The sequence below is a fragment of the Catharus ustulatus genome, chromosome 3 (assembly GCF_009819885.2).
Source record: "Catharus ustulatus isolate bCatUst1 chromosome 3, bCatUst1.pri.v2, whole genome shotgun sequence".
Taxonomy (NCBI): Eukaryota; Metazoa; Chordata; class Aves; order Passeriformes; family Turdidae; genus Catharus; species Catharus ustulatus.
The window spans coordinates 120,148,528-120,173,472 of record NC_046223.1 but is presented as its reverse complement, the minus strand read 5'-3'; the positions used below and the strand labels follow the sequence as shown (position 1 = coordinate 120,173,472).

Below are 24,945 nucleotides of genomic sequence, written 5' to 3'. Positions count from 1 at the left end.
TGGAGGATAGAATCTATGAGCAAACTGAAATCCCAGCTATGCAATGAAGGCCTGCTTCTGGAAGGTTCCTTGTGGCTTTTTGCACTTGGTGCAAACACAACTTGTGCCAGGGTGAGTGACCTCAGCACCTCAGCTTTTCCCCCCAAAATATCCCCTCCTCATTTCCCTGTAGATGAGCTCAGATCCACTCCTCCCCTCCACTGGTCATCCAAGTGTCCATTCTGTTCCACACAGGCCATGGTGACCCCAGGGAGGTCCCTTTGCCTTTCTCCTGCCCCTCTCCAGCCCGAGGCCGCTCCTCTGCTCGCTCTCTCCGGCCTCATCCCGCACGGAGCCTCTCCTCCCTTCCTCACCGGCTGCTGCCAAGGAAGGAGGACGCAGAGAGTCCCGAGTTCTGAGCCCTCCCCGCTACCCCTGGAGAGCCCTGGCTGCGCTCCACAGGGGCCTCGGACTTCCCAGAGAAATTGTCTGCTGGGCTCCCTTGGGTTACCTCAGCAATCCTCTCAAAAATGCCACCTCACTCCCCTTGACATCCCCTCGCATGTTCCTACACAAACAGTTCTTGTGTCCCCTCTAAATCACCCCGGGTTTACAGCTAAATGAACGGCATGACCCTTGCCCAGTGCTCGTGATTCACCCACACAAAATCCAGAGCAAATGTTGCTTGGGCTTTAAGAACTTGAAACAACTTTGAAGTAAAAGAAATCACCTTTTTCTTCTGTTTATTTTTCTTCTTTCAGATGCTGGACTTGCCTCTGTGGATGTGTGCTGAGCTCTCGCTGCAGGGGACTGTCAGGCCTGAATGGCTGTGAGTTGGTGTTCTTCTCCCTGGGGAATCAGAAATTATTATCAATTAGACCACAGAAATGCTTTCTGAAACCTCTCCCCTTTCCTGCCCTGTGCTGGTACATCTTCTCTTTCTGCCTTTGAATTTACAGCTGCTCCCTCCTGTCATTTCCCTGCCTCACTTCCTTGCACCTCCTAGATGGGAAAAACTGGGAGAACTTGGGGAGGGCAGAGGTGACATTTTTAGCTGTTTTTTTCTGAAATTTCTAATTATACTGAAATTATTTCCAATTCCCCAGTGACAAGAGCACAAACTCACAGCTCTCAGCCAGTCAGGCCTGACAGTCACTGAGGGAAATCTGACTCTGTATTAATAAGTATCATTAATAAGTATCATCACCCCAGTCCTGCAGCCTTTGTAAGTTTTTGCAGTGAATGGAGCCAAGTTCTAATGCTTAACCTGAATTTTTGTCAGCTTTTGTTAGAAAGATACTGGACAGTACATTTAAAATTGCACAAAGAATAACAGGCACAGACCAAACCCAACCACCCCCATCACTGCTCCACCCCAATTTTGGGAGAAGCAGTGATAGAGTTGATAAATTCTCTCCTTCCATGCCATTCAGTCCTTTGCTGCACATCCCTAGAGAGGATTTACTCCACCTTTTGTTCCCGACAGCACCTCTCTCTCCAGCACAAATCCCACTGGGCACAGACGCAGAAGGAGCGGACCTAAGGCCGTGGTTCCGGCAGCAGCTGCGATTCCGAGCTCCCTGGAATCCCTGGATTGCTCATCCCGGCTCTCGTGCCCGTCTCACCTCAGCCCGGACTCTCTGTCCTCAGAGGGAAACACGGCCTGATGGCACACGGCTCTGGCACCCCATTTCCTCTTGTTCCTGCTGACCTGCAAAGCCACAGGTAAACGCACTCCCTCAGACCTTGCACCCCTGAACACCAGGAGAGCTGGAGTTTCACCCAGATCCCAGATTTCCCAGGCAGTTAATCCCAGCAGGGAGGAAAAGAGGAGCCCTGCAGCTTTCTCATTTACCCCACAGCATGGGCAGGACCAGGAGCCCTCCAGGGCAGAGCCCTGGTGCTGAAGCCTCCTGGCTTTGGCTGCTCAAACACCACAGCTTTTGGCAGAGATGGGAGGAGTGTCATGCTTTTTCCTGTCCTGAAAGAGAGGAGGAAAGGAAAATTAAGTCCACTGCAGAAGTCAGAGGGTCCCAGCTTTCACATTTCTGCTCTGATGCCCTTTCCCAGCATTTTCATTCCTAACTCTTTCAGACATTACATGGAAGCAGGACATTGGCACACCAAGGCTGAGAGCAGGGGAAGTGTGGGGGGAGAGCTGGAGAAGTGAAGGAGCAGGCATTTTCTTGTTCAGATTCATCAGTGCTGAGAATTTGGAGAACAGGTGGTGCTGCACTCAGCAAGGACAAAATGCCCGTGCCTTGGTTGGTTGTTTACTGTTGGGAAGGATAAGGCTTTGACAGGAAGGTCTCACAGATACGGATGTATAACAGAAAGATCTTTGAATGTAGAATCTGAAGAAGGTACAGAAATGATAGCAAGGTGGATGTAGAGGAAAAGAATTGCTGAGCCGGCCTCACTGGGTAGCTAAGAAGGCAGAGATCAAGTGAGTTGGAACGGGCTTTTGTGACTCTGAGCAAAGAATAAATCCACCTCGAACAAAAGATGTTTTTACCAAGCAAAAGGATTTTCACAGGCAAACAAAAATGCCACGTTGCAAGTTGAGAAAAGATCTCAGAATTTTCCACTGCAAGAAAACTGAAAAATAACTTCTAGCCTAAACTGTAACACACTAAACTTTTGTGACTGGACAATAGTAACATGAATACGGTAATGTTAGTTGTGATGGGCCATAGGTAATAGAAAAGGAGCTGAGTGGTTGTCATGTATTAAGACTATCTACAATGAAAAGCATCTCTTGCACTGTAAAGCACTAGAGAGGCTTTCAGGCGAACCCACAGCAGTGGCTGACAGGCTGCGGGCTGGGCTCTTGTCACCAACGACCCGTGAATTGCCGGATCGTTTGGACACAATGAGCAGCATTTTAAAGAGCCCGTCTGGAATTCTGCATCCCCCATTTTAGGCTCTTACACTTTATTAATATATCTACAAGACTAACAAAGCCAACATTAGCTATTAAAATTAGCGACAGAACAGAGCCGTACTCGGAACTCGGTCCCCGTGCTCCGCGGCCGCGTCTCCGCACTCTCGGTGCCGGTGGTGGGACAGGGCGGGTCCCCCCGCAGCGGTGGTGGGACAGGGCGGGTCCCCCCGCAGCGGCAAAGGGACGGGGAGGGATGGAGGACGAACCCTCTGCTCCCCTGTGGCTCGGAGCGGTGTCCGGAGGACGGGGAGGGATGGAGGAGGAACGCTCTGCTCCCCTGTGGCTCTGCGGGGTGTCCGGAGGGCGAGGAGGGATGGAGGAGGAACCCTCTGCTCCCCTGTGGCTCGGAGCGGTGTCCGGAGGGCGAGGAGGGATGGAGGAGGAACCCTCTGCTCCCCTGTGGCTCGGAGCGGTGTCCGGAGGACGGGGAGGGATGGAGGAGGAACCCTCTGCTCCCCTGTGGCTCGGAGCGGTGTCCGGAGGACGGGGAGGGATGGAGGAGGAACGCTCTGCTCCCCTGTAGCTCGGAGCGGTGTCCGGAGGTGGCAGCTGGGTCGGGGAACAGCAGCAGGGCGGTGGCGAACGTGGCTCCCCGCGCTGGGATGGCCATTTGGGGGAGGGCGCAGTCCCGCACATCTCGCTCCGGCGAGCAGGGTGGAAAGAGCGAGTCCTGAGCACGAGTGGCCGTTCCCTCCTTCCCCCGCCCCGCCCCGGGTCCGCCCTGCCCCTCCTGCGGTCGTTGAGCATCGTCCCGGGTGGAGCCAACGAGTTTCTTACCATGACAATGGGAACAATTCCAGAGAGAAAGGAGGAGGACAGCCCAACCCCCAAGAAGCGGGCAGAACCCTGGACAAGAACATTGGCCCTTTTCTCTTTTGATCAGTGCTCACCCCTCCCTGTCTCCTGATAGCAGTTTGGAGGAGGCATTTGTCACCCCAAAGGCAGCCAGAGTTCTTAGTGGTGGCAGCTTGGGTCTGGGAGATACCTGATCCGTTCTGAATTTTAGCAGGCAGGAGCCAGCTCCTGGCCACAGAACCGTAAACACAAACTTTTCTTTCACAGGGAAATCGGGCACAGTTTGTGTCGTGGGCCATATCCCAGGGACGCCTGAAATTCCGAACGGAGCAGGATTTCTCCCAGCCCCAGGTTGCCACTGGCCCCCTTCCAGACCATGGCAGTGTAGTCCTAAATCTCCACGTTTTCAAAGGGTATCACTTTCGACTTTAACCCTAAAAGTATGCTAAAGAATCCTAAAACAGCCCTGAAAAACCCTACAAAATCCCAGAAAATTTCTTTTAAAACTTCAAAAATCCCCTAAATACACTTCTAAGTACTGGAAATAAACCTCAGAAAAAAAGCAGCTCAGCCTCCAAGCCCCACCTGCTGCTCTCCAGCCCACAGATGCCATCCCTCACCTTTTCCAGGGTGTCCTCTGAGGGTTCTGTCACTGTCCCGGAGTGGGGTTTGCTGTCCAGTCCCACCAGGAGGGCTCCAGAGCTGTTAGGGTCGCTGTGTTGGCTGCTTTTGGGGAAAGGGTGCTGTTTGGGCTGCTGTTTTAGGGTGAGGGCTGGTGCACCTGGGCCCCACCTTGCATCCTGAGCTGTACCCCGTACCCCGTACCCCTCACCTGCACTGCCCAGCCCTCTCCCTCTGCCCCTCAGCCTCTGTGTCATACCCCTGAAAAGACCTTAAAAACCCTGAAAAAAACATAAAAATACTCTAATCCTAAAATAGCCCTAAAAATACCTTAAAAATCTGTGGATCAGTGCAAGGACTCCCCTCTGTGCGCAGCAGGAGAAACCTTGGGGGCTGGAGTGACGGTAACAGAGCGGGGGCAAACTGCCCGGACCCCCTGCCCTGGGGAGGAGGGACGGGGTGGGAGGAAGGAAGGTTGTGAGGTTGGGAAGAAGGAAGGTTGTTTCTAGGTTGGGAAGAAGGAAGGGTATTTCTAGGTTGGGGGGCAGGAAGGTTGTTCGTGAAGTTGGGAAGAAGGAAGGTTGTTTCTGAGGCTGGGAGGAAGGAAGGTTGTTTCTAGGTTGGGAAGAAGGAAGGTTGTTTGTGAGGTTGGGAAGAAGGAAGGGTGTTTGTGAGGGTGGGAAGAAGGAAGGTTGTTGGTGAGGGTGGGAGGAAGGAAGGTTGTTTGTGAGGGTGAGAAGAAGGAAGGTTGTTGGTGAGGGTGGGAAGAAGGAAGGTTGTTGGTGAGGGTGGGAAGAAGGAAGGTTGTTTCTAGGTCGGGAAGAAGGAAGGTTGTTTCTGAGATCTCTGTTCTACTTCATCATGTCCTTGTCTGATTTTGTTACCAATGAATGCCATCAGTAACCCTCACCGGAGCCTGTTTTCCCGTAACGGCGTTTGAGGTGTGGGGTGGGAGCAGGCTGGGAAAGGGTTCTGAGGAGCTTTTGGCAGGGAGGATTTTGGGGTGTACCCACAAGTGGGGGCAGGGGGAACTTCCAGTGCTGGGGCTGTATTTGGGGGGGTTCTTGGGAGGGATTTAGGGTTACTGAGGGGTTTGGGGACCCCAGGCCGAGCGGTGCCAGAGAAACTGAGGGCTCTGGGGGGGTGGGGGCATCTCCAGGGAATTTGGGGTCACAAGGGGCTTGGGGTGTGTCAGGGGGAGCCGAAAGAACAGCAGGACCCCAAGGCTTGAATAAACAGCCTTTATTGGGGGTGGTCCCCCCCATCAGAGCCCCCTCCTCATGTCGCAGCCCCCCCTGCAGGGGCAGCAGCAGCCCGGGGGCGAGCGGGGGCTGCCCCGGCTCCCGACCCCTCCCCAGCCCGGGCGGCGCCTGGGGGGCTGCGGGCAGCGCTGGGGGGGGTCTCGGTAGAGAGGGGCGGCACGAGGCAGGGCGCGGTGGGAAGTGTCGCGACAGGGGGAGTCGCGACGGACGGTGTGGCGACAGACAGGGTGGTGACGGAGCGGGTCTCGCTGGGCTGTGTCGCGATGGAGCCGACGGCAGCAGCAGCATCGTGAGGATTCCGCGTTCGGGGGGAGTGCAGGGGGTTCCGGGCTCCAGGGTCGGGGGTCCCGCGAGGGTCTGGGGGGGTCCGGGGGGTCCCAGGGGGGCTCCGAGCTCCAGAGCTCGGGGGTCCGGGGGGATCTGGGTGGGTCTAGGGGAGCCCGAGGGGGTTCTGGGGAATCCCAGAGGGGTCTAGGGGCAGCTGGGGGTTCCCAGTGGGGTCTTGGGGGGTCCCACAGGGGTCTCGGGGCATCCAGTGGGGCCCTGGGGGGCTCTGGGTTCCAGAGCTGGGGGGTGCGGGGTGGTCTGCGGTGGTCCAGCGCAGCCCTGGGCAGCTCCGGGCTCCACGGTCTGGGGTCCCACGGGGGTCTGGAGGGGTTGGGCGGGTCCCAAAGGGGTCTGGGGGGGTCCGGGGGGGCCTTGCGGGGCTCCAGGCTCCAGATTTGAGCGGCCCGGGAGAGTGGCTGTGAGTTGGTGTTCTTCTCCCTGGGGAATCAGAAATTATTAATTAGACGACAGAAATGCTTTCTGAAACCTTTCCCCTTTCCTGCCCTGTGCTGGTACATCTGCTCTTTCTGCCTTTGAATTTACAGCTGGTCCCTCATGTCATTTCTGCTGCCTCACTTCCGTGCACTTCCTAGCTGGTAAAGGCAGGTATTTGCCAAGAAAGGCAGGAAAATCCCTCCCTGCAATGCAGAATGTAAACCCCCTCCCTCCTCATTATATAAATTTGGAATCAGGGACTCCCAGGCCAAGATATTGGGGGAAGGAAAAACAGCTCTTTGCTAATATATTTAACCAAACAAACAGAAACAGCAGCAGCTATAAAAATTACTGACAAAACAAAAACAGTAACTTAGTTTCTGTCTCTTTTTCAGTCACAGACACCGTCTCTCTCTCTCTGCACATTAGGAGCTGGGTGCAGCCCAATGAGCGAGCTTAGCATGATAATGGGAAGAAATGCCACAGCAGAAAAAGTAGGGGAGCAAAGCCCCCAACCCCCAAAACCAGGCCATCACCAGAAAACAACGTGAGAAGGGCAAAATCAGCATGTTTTCTGCCAGAAAATGAGTAATAATACTAATCAGAACTTCAGGAGAAATTTAGGAGCGTCACTTTCATGTGATAAATTCAGGCTCTGCCCATCCTTACAGCCCAGGTGAAAACAGGAGGGAGAACTACAGCAAAAGCAGAGTCTCTTATTTGGGTGTATTTCCTAAAGACTCTTCTGCATTGGATGCTCTGTGTGTTCTTTTAAAACATGGATTGCTGCTAAACTGTCCCGGGCCCAGTTTTATCAGCCACAGCCAGGACCGGGTGAGCTACAGCTGCAGAGCCAGGGAGATGCAGGACCTCAGCACACCAAAGGTAAGAGCAGGGGAAGCGGGGTTTTTCTGCTTACCTGTATTTCAGTGCTGCTCCACTTCACAGCTGCGATTCTGCCAAGGTCAGTTCCATTTGCAGAAGCCTGTGTCCCCTGGAGTCAAGGCTGGAAATCCTCACTTGGGATTTCCACGTCACATCTGGATCTGCCAGGAAGCGGGTGCACACGCGGATGCCCCTTTCTGTGATTGGTCAGTCACAAATCAAGGAACCCAGCAACTTGCTCCTCACTGCCCCACTGGGAAATACATTAAATAGCTAGAAAAAACCCAAACCAAATAAAAGCCCACAGAACAGAGAGCTTAGTGCAGCTTCATCTTCATGTTCTGCCCAGGGATGGAGAGAAAGGAGGAAAGCTGTTCTTCCAGGTCTGCATCAAGCAGTTTGGAAAGAGCCAATATTGCCCTCAGGTGCAGCTGTGGCAGCCTCCCCCCTTCCTTCTGAGGGGCCAGAGGCACCCCACAAACCAAAAAGGATCGGCACTCACACCCACTGGAAGTACAGACATATTCATGGTCCATCTTTGGCCAAGCAAACCCCAGGATGTTTTTGCTTTCCTGACAGACTTGGCCAATTTCATTCCTATTTATCAAGGCTACAGACCCTGTATGGCTCTGGGGTCAGAGCATCTCTGGAACAAGAACCTGAGACAAGATTGGAGGCAAGAATCTACCAGCAAACTGAAATCCCAGCTATGCAATTAAGGCCTGCTTTTGGAAGGTTCCTCGTGGTTTTTTGCACATCGTGCAAATAACCCTTGTGCCAGGGTGAGTGAACTCAGCACCTCAGCTTTTCCCCCAAAATATCCCCTCCTCATTTCCCTGTAGATGAGCTCAGATCCACTCCTCCCCTCCACTGCTCATCCAAGTGTCCATTCTGTTCCCCACAGGCCATGGTGACCCCAGGGAGGTCCCTTTGCCTTTCTCCTGCCCCTCTCCAGCCCGAGGCCGCTCCTCTGTTCGCTCTCTCTGACCTCATCCCGCACGGATCCTCTCCTCCCTTCCCCACTGGCTGCTGCCAAGGAAGGAGGACGCAGAGAGTCCCGAGTTCTGAGCCCTGCCCTCTACCCCTGGAGAGCCCTGGCTGCGCTCCGCAGGGGCCTCGGACTTCCCAGAGAAATTGTCTGCTGGGCTCCCTTGGGTTACCTCAGCAATCCTCTCAAAAATGCCACCTCACTCCCCTTGACATCCCCTCGCATGTTCCTACACAAACAGTTCTTGTGTCCCCTCTAAATTACCCCGGGTTTACAGCTAAATGAACGGCATGAGCCTTGCCCAGTGCTCGTGATTCACCCACACAAAATCCAGAGCAAATGTTGCTTGGGCTTTAGGAACTTGAAACAACTTTGAAGTAAAAGAAATCACCTATTTCTTGTGTTTATTTTTCTTCTTTCAGATGCTGGACTCTGTGGATGTGTGCTGAGCTCTCGCTGCAAGGGACTGTCAGGTCTCAATGGCTCTGAGTTGGTGTTCTTCTCCCTGGGGAATCAGAAAATACTATCAATTAGACCACAGAAATGCTTTCTGAAACCTCTCCCCTTTCCTGCCCTGTGCTGGTACGTCTGCTCTTTCTGCCTTTGAATTTACAGCTGTGCCCTCCTGTCATTTCCCTGCCTCACTTCCGTACAGATCGTAGCTGGAAAAAATGGGGATAATTTAGGGAGAGCACAGGTGACATTTTTAGCTGGATTTTTTCTGAAATTTCTAATTATACTAAAATTATATCCAATTCCCCAGTGACAAGAGCACAAACTCACACCTGTCAGGCAGTCAGGCCTGACAGTCACTGAGGGAAATCTGACTCAGTATTAATAAGTACCATTAATAAGTATCATCACCCCAGTCCTCCATCCTTGGCAAGTTTTTGCTGTGAATGGAGCCAAGTTCTAATGCTTAACCTGAATTTCTGTCAGCTTTTGTTAGAAAGATACTGGACAGTACATTTAAAATTGCACAAAGAATAACAGGCCCAGACCAAACCCAGCCACCTCAATCCCTGCTCCACCCAAATTTTGGGAGAAGCAGTGACAGAGCTGATAAATCCTCTCCTTCCATGCCATTCGGTCAATTGATGCACTTCCCCAGAGAGGATTTACTCCACCTTTTGTTCCCGACAGCACCTCTCTCTCCAGCACAAATCCCACTGGGCACAGACGCAGATGGAACGGACCTAAGGCCATGGTTCTGGCAGCAGCTGCGATTCTGAGCTCCCTGGAATCCCTGGATTGCTCATCCCGGCTCTTGTGCCCATCTCGCCTCAGCCCGGACTCTCTGTCCTCAGAGGGAAACACGGCCTGATGGCACACGGCTCTGGCACCCCATTTCCTCTTGTTCCTGCTGACCTGCAAAGCCACGGGTAAACGCACTCCCTCAGACCTTGCACCCCTGAACACCAGGAGAGCTGGAGTTTCACCCAGATCCCAGATTTCCCAGGCAGTTAATTCCAGCAGGGAGGAAAAGAGGAGCCCTGCAGCCTTCTCACTTACCGCACGGCATGGGCAGGACCAGGAGCCCTCCAGCGCAGAGCCCTGGTGCTGAAGCCTCCTGGCTTTGGCTGCTCAACCACCACAGCTTTTGGCAGAGATGGGAGGAGTGTAATGCTTTTTCCTGTCCTGAAAGAGAGGAGCAAAAGAAAATTAAGTCCACTGCAGAAGTCAGAGATTCCCAGCTTTCACGTTTCTGCTCACTGTGGGATTTTATCCAGGTGTCACCAATTCAAACAGAAAACTGCCTTTCCCCATCATTTTTATTCCTCACTATTTCAGACATTAAAAGGATGCTCATTTTTCCTATTGCATTCTTTGCTTAATTTTAACACAACCATGTTCCTCCCAGACCCCATTTGTCAGTTATTCCATCCTTTATCCCGGGACTTTGCACAAAGGAACACCTGGGGTGCTGCATCACACGAAATCCCAAAGAGAAACCCCTCCAAAACCTGCCAGAGAGAGGTTTTGAGGCACTGCAGAACACAGAGAGCTGTTCATGCCTTGTCAGGCCACACCAATTCTGTCACATCCACCTGAGCTGTGCAGGTGAGGCAAACGCTCCCCTTCCTCCTAGGGAATCGCTGTCTGAGACCACACATGTCCATCCTGGTGTCTTGGTTTCAAAGGCAGGTATTTGCCGAGAAAGGCAGGAAAATCCCTCCCTGCAATGCAGAATGTAAACCCCCTCCCTCCTCATTATATGAATTTGGAATCAGGGACTCCCAGCCCAAGATATGGGGGGGAAGGAAAAACAGCTCTTTGCCAATATATTTAACCAAACAAACAGAAACAGCAGCAGCTATAAAAATTACTGACAAAACAAAAACAGTAACTTAGTTTCAGTCTCTTTTTCAGTCGCAGACACCGTCCCTCTCTCTCTCTCTCTCTCTCTCTGTGGCCAGCACCGCTGGGGGGGGCACGGCGCATCCTGCGCAGCCACCGAGAGCCGGGATGGTGTCGGGAGCGTCCCAAGTAAGAGGAGAGATGGACAAAGGGGGCTCCCCGCTCACCGTAACCATCTGGAACGGAGAGGTGGCAGTGCAGCGTCTCCGGCAGAGAGCCCGGCTCCTGGAGTTGGGCTGGTTCGAGATGAACGAGGGCAGCTTCAGGCGCCTTCCCCCGCGACCCCCACCGACCAAAGAGACACCGAGCAGAGACAGAGCCGACAGGCGAGAGACAGAGTGCCCAACCCCGGGCAATTCTTTTGTCATGGACAGTAGGAGCTGGGTGCAGCGCAACGAGCGAGCTTAGCATGATAATGGGAAGAAACGCCACAGCAGAAAAAGTAGGAGAACAAGCCCTCAACCCCCAAAACCAGGCCATCACCAGAAAACAACGTGAGAAGGGCAAAATCAGCACGTTTTCTGACAGAAAATGAGTAATAATACTAATCAGAACTTCCAGAGAAATTTAGGAGCATCACTTTCATGTGATAAACACAGGCCATGCCCATCCTTCCAGCCCAGGTGAAAACAGGAGGGAGAACTACAGCAAAAGCAGAGTCTCTTATTTGGGTGTATTTCCTAAAGACTCTTCTGCATTGGATGCTCTGTGTGTTCTTTTAAAACATGGATTGCTGCTAAACTGTCCCGGGCCCAATTTTATCAGCCACAGCCAGGACCGGGTGAGCTACAGCTGCAGAGCCAGGGAGATGCTGGAAATCCTCACTTGGGATTTCCACGTCTCATCTGGATTTGCCAGGAAGCGGATGCACACACAGATGCCCATTTCTGTGACAGGTCAGTCAGAAATCAAGCAACCCAGCAACTCGCTCCTCACTGCCCCACTTAGAAATACATTAAAAAGCCAGAAAAAAACAGCAGCCACACAACAGCCTACAAAAGACAGAGCTAAGTGTAGCTTCATGTTCTGCCCAGGGCTGGAGAGAAAGGAGGACAGCTGTTCTTCCAGTTCTTCACCGAGCATTTTGAAAGAGCCAATTCTGCCCTCAGCTGCCGCTGTGGCAGACCCCTCCTTCCTGCAGCCTTGCCGCGTGTCCTGGTTTGGAGGACAGGTTAAGGGCTTCTCAGGCCAAGATATGCGTTAAGCAATAACAGCTCTTTACTAAGATATCTACAAGACATCAAAACCACCATCAGCTATGACAATTAGCGACAGAACAGAACAGTAGAACGAGTTCCAGGCCCCCTCGGCCCCAGACGCCGTCCCCGTGCTCCCAGTCCCGGTGGGGCGGGCAGGGCGCGTCCCCCCGCAGCTGCGGAGGGCAGGACTGGCAGCTGCGGCGGCCCAGGTGGGAGAGGGATGGAGGAGGGACCCCCCCCCCACCCCGCTCACCTGTGGCTCGGCGGGGTGTCCGGAGGTGGCAGGCTGGTCGGGGAACAGCGGCAGGTCGGCGGCGAACGTGGCTCCCCGAGCACCGAGCGAGAGAGAGGGACCGGGAGAGCTTCCCCAGGGCAGTTCCTTCTCCCCGTCCCTCCCCCACCCCGCCCCTGCTCTCCGGTGTCCTCCCCGCCTCTCCTTGTGTCGGCAAGCACCGTCCTCGGCTGTAGCCAACGACTTTCTTAACATTACAATGGGGACGATTGCTCAGAGAAAGGAAGAGGACAACCCAACCCCCAAGACCCTGACTTCTGAGGACCCAGAGGCACTCATACGCACTGCTAGTGCAGACATCTTTCTAGTCCATCTTTGACCAAACCAACCCCAGGATATTTCTGCTTTCCTGACAGACTGGATCAATTTCATTCCCATTTATGAAGGCAAACGACCCTGTATGGCTCTGGGGTCAGAGCCCCTCTGGCACAGGAACCTGAGAGAAGAATGCAAGAGCAAGCTGAAATCCCAGCAATACTTTAAAAAGCAACTCCCACCCCCTTCCATTTTCCGTTTTAAGAATCCTGTTAAGAACATATTAAAGAAAAGCCCAAGACCTACTATTGGCTAGTGTACCAACCACCCGTTTTCCATAGATTTTCATGACACCTGATCGTTTCTCTAAGAAAATAAATTTGTATGTGTAAAAACCTGTCCAGTAGGGGCAGGTGTTTCTGAGCCCAGCGCTTCTGCACGCACAGTCTGAAACTGACCAGGCGTCCTCCAGCGCTCCGGGGCCGGCGCCGCTCCGCGCTGCAGAGGGGCCGGGGGAACCACGCCAGCGGCGCCACTCGGTGCCCGGCACGGCCCGGCGCTCCCGGTGCCGGGCGGGGCGGGGCTCGGCGGGCGGAGCGGGGACCCGGCGCGGCAGCAGCGGGGCGGTGGCAGCGGGAAGGGCGGGGAGAGCAGGGCAGGGAGAGCGGGTGGGGCGGGGAGAGCGGGGCGGGGCTCGACGAGGCTGGGAGAGCGGGGCGGGGAGAGCGGGACGGGGAGAGCAGGGGCGGGGAGAGCAGGGACGGGGAGAGCGGGACGGGGAGAGCGGGGACGGGGAGAGCGGGACGGGGAGACCGGGGCTGGGCGGGGAGAGCAGGGGCGGGGAGAGCGGGGCGGGGAAAGCGGGACGGGGCGGGGAGAGCGGGACGGGGAGAGCAATGGCTGCAGTACCGCTCCGTGTCCACACGGCGGCGACACCGCCTCAGCAATGGCTGCAGTACCGCTCCGTGTCCACACGGCGGCGACACTGCCGCCCAGCTCAGCCCAGGCTGCGGGGCTCTGGGGGCGCACAAACGAGAGTCCCCAGTCCTTCAAAAAATCCTCCGACAGGAATCCCAAAAAAACCCCGACCAAAACTAAAAAATACCCTCTGCCTCGAAAGAAATAAAAACAATCAAAAAACCCCCCCTTTATATATTTTAAAAAACCTATATCCATTTTTTCATATTGAATTTCTACTCATAATGCAGACATATATTATATTCTATTTAATTTCAATTATACCATACACACAATATTATTTTGCTATTTATTATATACCAAATCTTTATACTACTAATATTTATTTCTATTTTTTGTCTATTTATATCTTTATATATTTGTATGTTTATAATTCTATTTATTAAAAAGCGCTTCCTCTAACCAAATCAGAAAAAAACCCCAAACCTTTATTTTCAGATATAAGTAAATATATTTTTCCATTTATATTTTTCGTATTTATGTATGTAACTTATATATAGGTGTATATATAGGTATCCTATAATATAGATGATATTATAGGTCTATAATACATATTATTATATTATGTATTTGTATCATATATACATATATTATCTCTATATTATAACAAAAAGATATCTATTATTTCTATTATAGCCTACATATATCTTTATTCATACCTTATATTTATATATATACTTACATATATTTATCTATGCATATTTACAATTTTAAGTTTGTATCTATTTATTGTATATTTCTATATTTTTATTTTTGTTTCTATTTTTTATAAAACATCTGCCTCTAAACAAATCAAACCAATCAAACATTTAAACTACACTAAAATATTTTTATACTTCTATTCTCACATTTCTAGTTTTACATTATATATTATATTTGCATTTTGTATATTATGTACTATATCTTTCATATGAATCTGTTACTTGTATCTGTTTCTATTTTATATTTCTACAAATATATTGAGATTTTTCTATTTCCATTTTTCTATTATTTATATTTTATATTTATATCATCTATATACCCCCTCCCCACACACACACCAAATAAATACCAATAAAGCATTCCTTTTAAGCTAATTGCCTGTGGTGCCTACCAGGAAAGCAAGTATTAGCCAGTCTCCAAGCACTTGTCTGTACTCCAGGTAGGCACTCATCCATGGAAATGTCTTTGCTTTAAGTAACCTAGGGATATATGCAGCCAGTATATTACCATGTGTATTTCTGTTTTCAGCCAAATCAGGCTAGAATCTTTTATATTACTTTCCCTCCTGGGAACTTTCTGTACTCAGAATTTTCCTGGGAGGCATCTGTACCATGTCTGTATAATACAATTAAGATGCATTTGCTGTACATCCATACAGACAGGCTGCAAGCACAAGGAAAAAAGTCTCACTTCAGAACAGTGCATAAAATGAAATCTCTTCTATTATTATCACACATTTGTTAGTACATAAAATATATTTAATGAAAAATCAAACCATCAAACAATGAGTAGATTGATAAAGTTCACCACAGCATCCCTTGTGCCCAGGCTGCAGCAGACACCTGACAGCACGTGCAAATGGAACACGGGACCAGTTAGTGCTGTAGATACTAATTCTGTCAGAGCTCAAAATTCAAGCTCTCAACAGATAGATCTGAAGAATCTGGAGCAAAGCTGATTCTTTCAGCTTCAGGAAGCCACAATGGCAGATGGCAAGATGTGCAGTCAGTTGGCTACAGGATCTTTAACTCACACGACCAACAGTTACTGCAGAAAGAGAAATAAAAATCTTTCACAGGAAGCAGTTCACAAATAAAAATCTTCACGCATGTTTCTTTATGCTGTTCCTTCCAAACCTTCTGTTTGTGAAGGTCTCATTCATTCAGGTTGCTTTTTCTCTGGCATTTCATTCGCATGTCCTGCATGAAATTTCTGAAGGCTGGTTCTTCATGACTCTCCTCGGTCACTGGGGGAAGAAACAACAGTTCAGCACTATTCTACTTTTGTTACTGACAAAAGCCAGAGTCAGGATAGTCAGAACAACATAGAACATCTGCTGGATCTTCAGCTACATTACAGGGCAAAGGAAGTAAGTGATCCCAAACACCACTGGAACAGGAAAAGAACGAAGATTAAGTCTGTGAGCTACAGAAGAGGAAAATCACCTTCTAAGAACTTAGAAGATTGCTCCAAGATGATAGTCACAGCAAAAGTGAAGAGAGCCAGGGGCAAAAAGTAAGGTCAAAAACATGATAAAACAGCTGTGCATCAGTCAGGTTCAGAGGTTACTGCGTGCGTGCCTCAAGCCTAGCAAGTTCTCCAGTTTATATGTTATACACCTATTAATTAATTAAATAGAAAATTTACAATTGAACTCTCACAAAGGTTGGAGAGTGATAGCCCTGGATCAAACACTGCAGCTGGGCTTCAGCTATGGATTCTGACACATGTATTTAGGTGACTGAATGTTTGCTTGTTTTCTAGGCTCTCTCCACAGCCCATCCAGGCAATGAAACACAGAGGGGATTTCCTGACTAGATGTGCAGCTTTCAGGCCTTCTTCCCTTACCTTCGTGGTCAATGTCATCTGTATCACTCTCCCTCTCTTCTTCCTCTTCATTGAGACTTCCTCGTGTTAGGATTAGCTCAGAGGGACCCATTGCAGAAGCATCATCAGTTCCTTGAAGGGAAAAGAAATGGTTGTACACAAACCAACCAAAGCTTGCAAAAGGTAAGGTATTGTTAACACTGATAACTTTTACCTGCACTTGAACACAACAATTAACACCTGCTCTGAAAGGACAGAAAACTGCTTGTGGATCCCAAAGACACAGGACAGACTCCATCAGCACATACCCCAGGTAAGGAACAGTGCAGCCTTTCCCATATTCTAATGTGTCACCTTTTCTAAAGTACTGCATTACTTTTACTAGGTCTGCTGCTTTAGCTACACATCAGGGTTTCTTCCACGCCTGTGACTGACACAGGAAGAACTAAGTGTGGTCAGCCCCACGGGAACTAAAGCTCCACTCCTCTATCAGGGAGCTGCTTTCACACCTTTGCTGTGGGAACATTTCTCAATGCAAACCCTTCAGGAAACTTCTGCAGTGAACTTAATCTTCCTGGTGAGGTACCTGCCAGTGTGCTGCCCTGCACACACACACTGCCCATGTCCTTCCACAAGTGTTCCAGCTGCTCTTTCTTTTGTTTCTCTTGAGCTTCCTCCTGGAGATCAAGAGATACATGTGGATTCTGAGAACATTTAAAAATATCTGTAGAAAAATAACTTCACCCAAACCCAGCAGTCTGTCCCCAGCCAGACCGCAAGTCACTAAGCAGATCTTACATTACAACTGAAGTTACACAGAACTTTTCACCAAACACAGACAGCGACCTCCAGTATGGCAGACTTCTAGAACATTTTTAGGAGTATCAGGAAGCCAAACTCATGTGCCTGCAGAGAACAGTCTTTTGGACAGCCAGGCCTCAAGGTGAGCAGAGCCACTGATTTTGGCACTGCAAATCAATCTCTGTTACTGTCTAAGCCAAACCATTACACTTCACCGGTACAGGAGGATACAAGGATAGTCTCAACAAATCACTCGAGAATTTATTTTCAAGAACTCTATCCTTCTGAAGGGAAGATACAAAAGCATTTCCCAATCATTTTCTCCCAATTAATTCAATTACTAGCACTAAAGCAGCAAACAATATGTGATTTATTAATAATCTTTATTCTTGTAAAGATACACTTCACCACACCTAGGAGTAAAAGGCAGATAGCAGATTTCCTCAGAACAGTTTTCCCACACTGAGCATGACTAGTAAATGAAATGTTAGACCCTCTCAACGTAAAGGCAATTGTGTACATAAAAGTGACCTCAGGATACACTATGTGTACAACAGCTAAAAGCACTTACTAGTGTTTTTCTCAGGCGCTCGTATTCTGGACGATACTCTCTGAAAAGACAGAGTGCATTCAGTCTCAGTAACACTAATCAACACGTTATAATAAGTAAGGATAATCTCAGAGGCTTCCTTTCCTTCTACCCCCCCCCCCCCAAAAAAAAGTTTTCTTTAGGCTTTCATGCTTGACAGACATTCCAGAAGGACAGCAGTACTTTTTCCCCAGATCTGAATTCTGAAAGCAATGGATGCAAAATAAGTGAACATCCTTCACTGAAATAGCAACAGTTCAAACCTTGATTGCTGTATGGAATTAGAGAAAAAATATTACTTCACACATTTGATGGCACAGATAGCTTTTGCTCTTTCACTGAAGAGCAAACACAAAAATTCACCTCTGAATAGTTCCTTTACACTGCCACTTTTTATGCTGATGCTTGAAATTTATTAGAAACCCTGAACTACCTCGGCTAAGGAAAGTGTAGAGTCCTTCAAATCAAAGGAGCTACAAATCAATACTTTCAGCAAGTGTTCACTGGATTACCTGTCCCCTTACCTCTCATATTCATCTACAGCTTTAGAAAGCTGGGTAAAAAACTCATCCAGTCCTGTGCCAAGCACTGCAGAAACACCAACCACCTGCAAAAGAAACCACACATCAGAACTGGAGAGTAACTAAACCAGTTTCTAACAAAAAAACCCAAAAAACAACAAATAATTATTGGTCTAAACGATAGCCATTTAATCAACACAGTGGCATAGGAATGTGCAGTAACACTTTGCTTCTGTCCATCCTGTTTTTAAATTCTTTCTCCACTTGCTGTCCACGTTTGTTACCTCTGATTTTTGGTTGTTGCTGGTTTTCTGTTTGGTGAGTTGTTGCAGTATTTTGGGGGGGTGTTTCTTTGGGGAAGGAGTTTGGGTTTTTTAAACAAGTTGGGCATTTCAAGAGAAAGTCAGATCTTTCTGTTGCTTATTTGTTTACTGTTAATAATCCAGTCTGCACCTAGGGTTATAAGTAATTAGTATGTATCAGTGTAGACAGCAAAATAGACAACAACTGACTTTCTGGCTCTGAAATTACATCTAATACTTTGTATTTAGCCAGATCACATTTTAAAAAGTCTGCAGTCCAGCCCCAGAGCAGGAAGAGGTGGAGAATTTAATCAGTTACTATGGCAATACATTCAACATGCACATCTCTTTCCTAATTTGAACTCGTCTGTCATTACACTTCTGGCCATTTGTTCTGCCTGTATAAAATCAATTACCTAAAAATACATTTCATTAGGACTAATACCAGCCAGAATCAATCATCTTCTAACAAAAATTCTTCCTCTTTTTCAAAAGCAAGACAGTCTTAATTACTCACTTTCAAAGGGAAGACTTTTTGCAATACAGCCCTGCACTTGATCACTAATACAGCAAATGTGAGACAACTCTCCAAAGGATTTAAAGTATTAATATATGCTGATGTATGTTAATATTTATACTTTTCCTGCATTTAAATACAAGCTGCACTCTATGCTATAATCATCATACGACCTGCCCTCCATTCCAGTGTTGTGACATGCAGAGAAACATGACCTAATAAACAAATAAGGAACAGGCAGTACTTTAATTCTGTATATGGCACCACTACAATCGCTCCTGAAATTCTGTGTATTGTTCCACATAGAACACTTGAAATATTTTTCCTGGCTACATTATCATTATCTATCTGAATGGTATCACTTATTTTTATTGTCTTTCTTTTAATAGTCATAAAGCTAAGAAGGCTTGCTTTTTCTTTAGTAAAAGCTGATGACAAACACAATTAGCTGGAACCTTTAGCCCAGGCTATGGGAACAGGAACAGTTTCCAATGCATAGGGTTTCCTGAGGAACTGGGTTACTCTGTCCTTTCAAAACCTGGATAAGTGAGGAAAAAAAACCCCAACTTCTCCTTGCCCAAGCAAATACAGGAGGGTTGGGGGGAGAGGGTGTTTGTTTGGGTCTGAGATACTTTCCATTCTTCCTGTGTACTAAATTGCATAACTGTACTAGACACTTTCTGAACAAGGAAAATTACCTCATACAGGAAATGCTGCAAAGAATGCTGCTTTTTACAAGCCTATCTTAGCTTTCTTCTCATGATTAATCACAATTCAGTATTAAATTATTCAGGGCTGCCACTCAGCGTGACAAGTCACTAAAGTTACGGTGTTCAAATTAGCAAATCCTCTACATGGCTCACCAACAGATTACAGTTCAAAAGGGCAGTGCAAAAACCCTCTATAGAAGGACAGAATGGATAGGATTGGATGATACCTCTGGAGATCATTTAGTCCAACTTCTCTGCTCAAAAAGCAGAATTAACTACAATAGGTTGCTCACGACTTTGTCTCCAAGGATGGAGACTTCACAGTTTCTCTGGGCCATCTGTTCCAGTGCTCAGTCAGTAAAAATGAAATTATTTTCTCCTCTTCTGTTTAAACATAGTTTCCTGCATTTCACTTTGTGTCTATTGCCTCTCTGCCTTTCCCTGAGCACCAGTGCACAGCCTGCCTTTTGCCTTCCTTGCACTCTACTCCCACCCTACATCAAAAACATTATTCTTGAGTTTTCTCTAGGTTTTTATGAGAGGTAACAAACAAAAAGAAGATTCTTACCTTCAGCGAACTGTAAAATTCATCCAATACTAAACTCATAGAACGAGTCAGGTTACTGACATAGGAGGTCTCTTGATTCAGGGCATCCTGAAAAGTCTCAAAGTCCTGCATCCATTCCACTGCAAAACTGTGGTCGATTATGTCAGTCTGGAAGGAGAAGGGAAAATATTCAGAAGTAATTAGCTTGGCTGTAGGCTGTCAGGTGGACAAATTTTTAAAAATCCATTATAATCCACAATATTTTCAAAATGCTAATCTTTTCAAAATACTCAGCCCCAGTCTGAAATTTTGCAAGTTCTGTTTTTATCAAACCAACTACATGAATACCAGAAAAGATGCCAAACAACTACTCAGGCTTAAGAAGGCAACAACTGTTTAAGGAAACAACTGCAGATCTAAAGCCATCCCTGATTATGCTTGTGTATTAGGATACTAGATTAAAGACCCCTTTTAGATTTAGTTGTCAGCCTGCAGCCCCTCCCAGTCTCTCTTTTCTAGAAAAAACTATTACTGTGGTGAAACAGAGACACCACACCGAAGGAAAGCAGAACAATGTCCCACTAGGAAATGGAAACCAGAGCTTTAACTTACTTTGTTCATAACTACGATGAAAGGTAGCTTTGTCTTGTACAGGATACTGGGCAGGGAGACACAAAATGAAAGTTTAACATTAATTTAAAACTCACCAGCATAGAAAGGAAGCATAAGGCACACAAGACTTGTGCAGAACTGAATACATTTGACATGAAAAGATAATTGTTTTCCTCTGCACCATTTAGAATGTAATTTTCATCTAGGTCCTGCCTACAAAACTGCCACCACTGCTACAACTTTTTTCCAAGGCTTGTAGTGACAGGACAAGGGATAATGGTTTTAAGCTGAAAGGGACATTCTGACAAATTTTTTTCATAATGACAACGGAGAGATATTGGAGCACAGTGCACAAGGAAGCTGTGGGTGCCCCATGCCTGGAAGTGTTCAAGACCAGGTTGGATGGGGCTTGAACCAACCTGGCTTAGTGGAAGGTGTCCCCGCCCACGGAAGAGAGACGGCCTTTAAAGGTCACTTTAAATCCAAACTATTCCATGATTCCCCTTAAAAATAACTATTAAAGAGACACAGCAATTGAAGCAGATGGGCTGCATGTACAGCTTTGCTTACCTGCAGGCATACAGCATGTTGGACATAAAAGTTATAGGATTAGTACTGCGAGAGGTGTCCATCACATAGACAACAACCGAAGGGAAAGAGGAAGCCTGGGAACACAAAGTCAAAGACAGTTTAATTAGAAGCACACTGCTCAACAGCCGGGTCATTCACACAGCCTCACGGGCCAGTCCTGTCAAAAGCACTTACCAAGGCCTCAGTTATGATGGTTCCCGATGCTGACCAAGTAAATACCTCGATTTGCCCTGGTGTGTCAATAATAACATACCTGGTAAGAAGTTACCCCCAAACAACAATAAGGGAAAATTAGTTTTGCAGAAGGTCCTGTTCTGACTAGATTATTACCGCATACAATGGCAAATGACATTATAATTCTATAACAGATGAGAAAAAGCCTCTCCCAAACACTGATGAGATTTATGGGCATGCCTGAGAATCTCCTGTGTGAATTTTGTAACTAAGAATCATGTACTCTCATGAGTTGAAGGTATCAATTTGACAGACAGCTAGTAGTGCAAAATCTTCAGAAAAAAATCAATTGCTGCCTATTTGAACAGTGTGTAAGAGAAAATGACAGTCTAGTGGAATACAAGAAAAGCAGGACTGTAATAAGCAGGCTTTCTTTTGATGTATCCGAAGAAAATCTAGTTTATCCATTCTATGCCATTTTCCACATTCTAAATTTATACCAAGGCTGAAAAGACCAACTAGAAAACATTTAGAGAAGCATTTTAGAATTTTGCAATTTCCCCACTATGATCCCAGCAAAGCACAACTCAGTAGAATGTACTCACTTGGATGCATTTTGTCTTTTTTCAATAAACTTCATCACCTGATTGAAAAGGCAGAAGTATATTTTGCATTTAGGCTCACAACAGGAAACTTTCAGCTTAATTTCATAGCAGAAACTACATTAAAAGAAACTACATTGCACAGGTGAATATCAAAAGGTTAAAGTCTTTATGCTTTTCAGAAGGTGAAAATGCCCTGCTAAGGAGGGGTGAAAAATGCTCAGACCCTGCACAGGTCAAAGACAATCTCGATTTTGGGTGTGTTCTAGCATCTGGCTAAAGAAATCAGTACCTGACTAAAGGCTGTTGTTCCCTGCCTTATCACCAAGAGATTGTCTCAGTATCTGGCATCAGTCCCCACCCCAGAGCTGATTTAATGCTGTGATTTAGCACGACTTTCAACTATCAAATAACCCCGAGAAAATGTAACAGGTTTCTAGAGTGAGCTTCCGTATTTCAAAACCAGAGCATTCACATGAAAGATTTCATAGGAAACATGGTGCAACAACAGTCCTATACAAAGACTGAAGAATGTTCCATGCATGTGGCTTCGTAATTTTACTTTAAAAAATGCTGAAAACCTAAAATCTCATATGAAAGCTAATGTGCTCTGACAGCACTGTAAAAGACATGCTCCTGTATGGAGTGTAACTCTCCAGAAATACTAGAAGGCCAACCAAACACAGTGCCCTCTGAGACTCGACATACACAAAACCCTCAATCTCCAGCACAGCATCGTAGCAACAGCACGTAGAAACAACCTCGTACCTGGTCAAATCTCGTAGCAAACAGATTGAGAGAGGTCACTATTCCTCCATTTGGGCCCAGCCCGTATCTGATGCTTCATTTAGGAAAGCAGATGGTTATGCAGACTCCAGAGGTTGTCTTTGCCAACTCTGACAACAGATGCACACTGGATACCTTGAGATCAAGGGACAATAGCCCTAACACACGATTGCAACTCCTGAGCCATTCAGCAGGGTAAGAAATACTCTCTCACCCACACACGTGCAATGACAGAAGGAGGAGGGACTACGTGGCTTCTCCTTGCCATTTTTGTTTTAACTGCACAGGAACCAGCACTGACTCATAACACACTGTCTTCTCTATGACTACTCTCAATATCCAAACATGAGGCCAAACAGCCTCTTTAGGCCCTTATTAACAAGAAACAGAAGCTCCAGTAATAGCTAACAGACCCAGTGAAGCAAATAATGCACTTACATATTAATCTGAAACTTTTATTTAGGATGTTTTGGTGGTAACCCCAAATCAAATAACAGCCAAAACCAAGAATCCTATCCCTCACCACCTTTATTCTTGCCTAAAATATTAAATACAGGAGACATACTTACCAGTCAAAACCAAAGACTGTATATCACCTCCATCTGCACAAGCTATTACATGAGACCAAGGACCTCCACAGCCCTCTGCAAGTGCAGCCACTTCAGTGTAATGTTACTGCACTACAGTCACCAACACTGTCAGCAAGAGCAAACACTGCAATGCCTCTGAGATTCAGAGAGACAACAGGGTTTTGGTTATGGTCAAATGGAGAAACAGTTTTCTCCATCTACAATAGGCAAGTAAGAATTTCCACATTTGTTTGACAGATAAAATTAGACTAGTTAAAACATGGGGAAAAGGTTGCTGGCTTCCACCAAAAAAAAAAAACCCAAACCCCAAAACCCAAAAAACCCTCCACATACAAACAAAACCAAAACAGAAGATAAAAAGTTATTTGAAAGAAGAACTGGAGAAAAAAAAGAAAAAATCTACATAGGCAGAGTGCCTATTACTTGTAAAAACTTACTGTTAGGCAGAATCATTTTTAGCACAGGAGAAAATTACCTAAGAAGTACCAAATCTTGTAGAATACACAATCCTAATATCACATGCAAGAAACACACAGTCAAAACCTCTTGACCTTCATGCAACACTGCATTACTGCGGTCCCCCCCACCTCCTGCACCTTCACCACAGTGTGCACACGACAGATTATTTTCAAAAACTTGACATTTCAAATATCATTATTTAGACCAAAAAAGGATACTGTTTCATGACTTCTTTGTACTTCACAGTGTCCCTGATATCTAGGGGAGAAAGACATGTAAGCAGTTTTCCAGCCCCCAACTGGTCACCATCAGCTAACCAAGCACACCCACTTATCTGTCTGTCACTAGAGATCCAGCTCTGGAACAGACGCTCCAGTCTTTCCTCTGACAGCAGCAAAACAACCTGAGCACCCACACTGTCTTTCTCATCCTTTGGAGAGGCTGGCTAGCACACTTCACAGAGTGTAAGAGACAGGATTGTCACAAAACTAGGGACTAGTTTGCTTTTTGTAACAGCTGAACATAAGATCTGTTCTATTACTAAAATATTTTCTCTAAAATTCGTGTCTTTTAAACTGCTTTAAAGCTTTTTGTTGATAGCGTATGTGTATGTAGTGAACCAGATCAAGTCTGCTAATCCTTTCCTTACTGACAAAAAAACAGCCTCCAGAACCAAAACACCTCCAATCACACCAGATGATATAAAAAATATATGACAACATTGGAAGAACGGCTTTGGTCCTATAAATACGCATATTAACGACCGTTTGAAGAAGAGAACTACAATTTAAACAATTAGTCTCCAAGTCCTTCTTTCATTAGGGAATACAAGCAGCCCAGCCCGTGTTCCCTCAGGCACTGAGGGCTCTGCTCGGCCCTGCGTGCCGCTCTCCCCCGGCGGGCCGCGGGCCCCGCACTCACCGATGTTGGCGGGGAAGGGCAGGCTGTGCACGGCAGGGTCCAGGTTGATCACGTACGGAGGGCAGCGCTGTCCGTGCAGGTGGGCAGCCAGGCGCTGCGGGGACACGGGGAGCCGTCAGGCCCCGCTGGCCAGGGGGCAGCCCCGGCGGCTCCCCGCGGCTCCCGCACCTCTCACCTGCACGAAGGTGGTCTTTCCGGAGCCGGCCATGCCCAGCACCAGCACGCACACCGGGGCCGCCGCCGTTCCCGCCGCCGCCATCTTCCCAGCGCGCAGTTGTCCTTCCGGGGCGGCCGCGGCCCCGCCGTGACGCGCGCGGCCCCGCTGTGGCGCCGTTGCCGCCCGGGACGCACGCGGCGCGCCGGGCTCGAGGCGGCC

The 24,945-nt window shown here is 47.8% G+C and overlaps 3 protein-coding genes and 2 long non-coding RNA genes across 6 annotated transcripts; all 5 read right to left on the bottom strand.

The window, feature by feature from the left end:
* Positions 1-705: 705 nt before the first annotated feature.
* Positions 706-4,475, bottom strand: LOC116993531 (mucin-1-like). The gene is made up of 3 exons (XM_033054245.2): positions 3,141-4,475; positions 1,835-1,960; positions 706-828 (listed from the first exon to the last, which is right to left on the bottom strand). The coding sequence occupies exons 1-3, from the start codon at positions 3,701-3,703 to the stop codon at positions 723-725; spliced, it is 795 nt and encodes a 264-aa protein (XP_032910136.1). The 5' UTR covers positions 3,704-4,475; the 3' UTR covers positions 706-722.
* A 1,091-nt stretch (positions 4,476-5,566) lies between these two features.
* Positions 5,567-14,471, bottom strand: LOC116993668 (vegetative cell wall protein gp1-like). Its single transcript, XM_033054496.1, has 7 exons — positions 14,412-14,471; positions 13,300-13,357; positions 12,737-13,043; positions 12,047-12,079; positions 10,762-10,830; positions 6,278-6,366; positions 5,567-5,956 (listed from the first exon to the last, which is right to left on the bottom strand). The coding sequence occupies exons 1-7, from the start codon at positions 14,469-14,471 to the stop codon at positions 5,604-5,606; spliced, it is 969 nt and encodes a 322-aa protein (XP_032910387.1). The 3' UTR covers positions 5,567-5,603.
* On the bottom strand, positions 7,531-9,520 carry LOC116993533. The gene is made up of 3 exons (XR_004417320.1): positions 9,433-9,520; positions 8,628-8,741; positions 7,531-7,907 (listed from the first exon to the last, which is right to left on the bottom strand). It is a non-coding gene; the product is annotated as an uncharacterized LOC116993533 (long non-coding RNA).
* LOC116993534 lies at positions 9,519-10,755 on the bottom strand. Its single transcript, XR_004417321.1, has 3 exons — positions 10,657-10,755; positions 9,749-9,874; positions 9,519-9,604 (listed from the first exon to the last, which is right to left on the bottom strand). It is a non-coding gene; the product is annotated as an uncharacterized LOC116993534 (long non-coding RNA).
* Positions 14,472-14,724: 253 nt separating the features above from the next.
* GPN1 (GPN-loop GTPase 1) lies at positions 14,725-24,856 on the bottom strand. 2 transcript variants are annotated; one of them, XM_033056291.2, is made up of 15 exons: positions 24,745-24,856; positions 24,570-24,663; positions 23,867-23,906; positions 22,582-22,648; positions 21,817-21,854; positions 21,212-21,290; positions 21,017-21,111; positions 20,447-20,492; positions 19,856-20,002; positions 17,762-17,844; positions 17,220-17,259; positions 16,434-16,524; positions 15,869-15,979; positions 15,157-15,266; positions 14,725-15,067 (listed from the first exon to the last, which is right to left on the bottom strand). In XM_033056291.2, exons 1-14 carry the CDS (start codon positions 24,826-24,828, stop codon positions 15,175-15,177), a joined length of 1,107 nt encoding a protein of 368 aa, XP_032912182.1. In that variant the 5' UTR covers positions 24,829-24,856; the 3' UTR covers positions 14,725-15,067; positions 15,157-15,174. The 2 variants fall into 2 exon arrangements, with proteins under 2 accessions (XP_032912182.1, XP_032912181.1); XM_033056290.2 differs by having other exon boundaries at positions 14,725-15,266.
* Between the last annotated feature and the right edge of the window lie 89 nt (positions 24,857-24,945).

What these genes read in the sequence shown, in the direction of transcription:
- LOC116993531 (XM_033054245.2), bottom strand. Translation starts at nt 3,703, where the DNA reads ATGGTAAGAAACTCGTTGGCTCCACCCGGGACGATGCTCAACGACCGC. An exon ending in GACACCGCTCCGAGCCACAG is followed by an intron (nt 1,961 to 3,140) that starts GGGAGCAGAGGG and finishes CCTCTCTTTCAG; the next exon opens with GACAGGAAAAAGCATGACAC. An exon ending in GGTCCTGCCCATGCTGTGGG is followed by an intron (nt 829 to 1,834) that starts GTAAATGAGAAA and finishes CTGATTCCCCAG; the next exon opens with GGAGAAGAACACCAACTCAC.
- LOC116993668 (XM_033054496.1), bottom strand. Translation starts at nt 14,471, where the DNA reads ATGAGTGCCTACCTGGAGTACAGACAAGTGCTTGGAGACTGGCTAATA. An exon ending in CGCCGTGTGGACACGGAGCG is followed by an intron (nt 13,044 to 13,299) that starts GTACTGCAGCCA and finishes CCGCTCTCCCAG; the next exon opens with CCTCGTCGAGCCCCGCCCCG. An exon ending in GACACCCCGCCGAGCCACAG is followed by an intron (nt 10,831 to 12,046) that starts GTGAGCGGGGTG and finishes ATCTCGAACCAG; the next exon opens with CCCAACTCCAGGAGCCGGGC.
- GPN1 (XM_033056290.2), bottom strand. Translation starts at nt 24,828, where the DNA reads ATGGCGGCGGCGGGAACGGCGGCGGCCCCGGTGTGCGTGCTGGTGCTG. An exon ending in AGCGCCTGAGAAAAACACTA is followed by an intron (nt 16,525 to 17,219) that starts GTAAGTGCTTTT and finishes CTTGATCTCCAG; the next exon opens with GAGGAAGCTCAAGAGAAACA. An exon ending in AGATGACATTGACCACGAAG is followed by an intron (nt 15,267 to 15,868) that starts GTAAGGGAAGAA and finishes TTCTTCCCCCAG; the next exon opens with TGACCGAGGAGAGTCATGAA.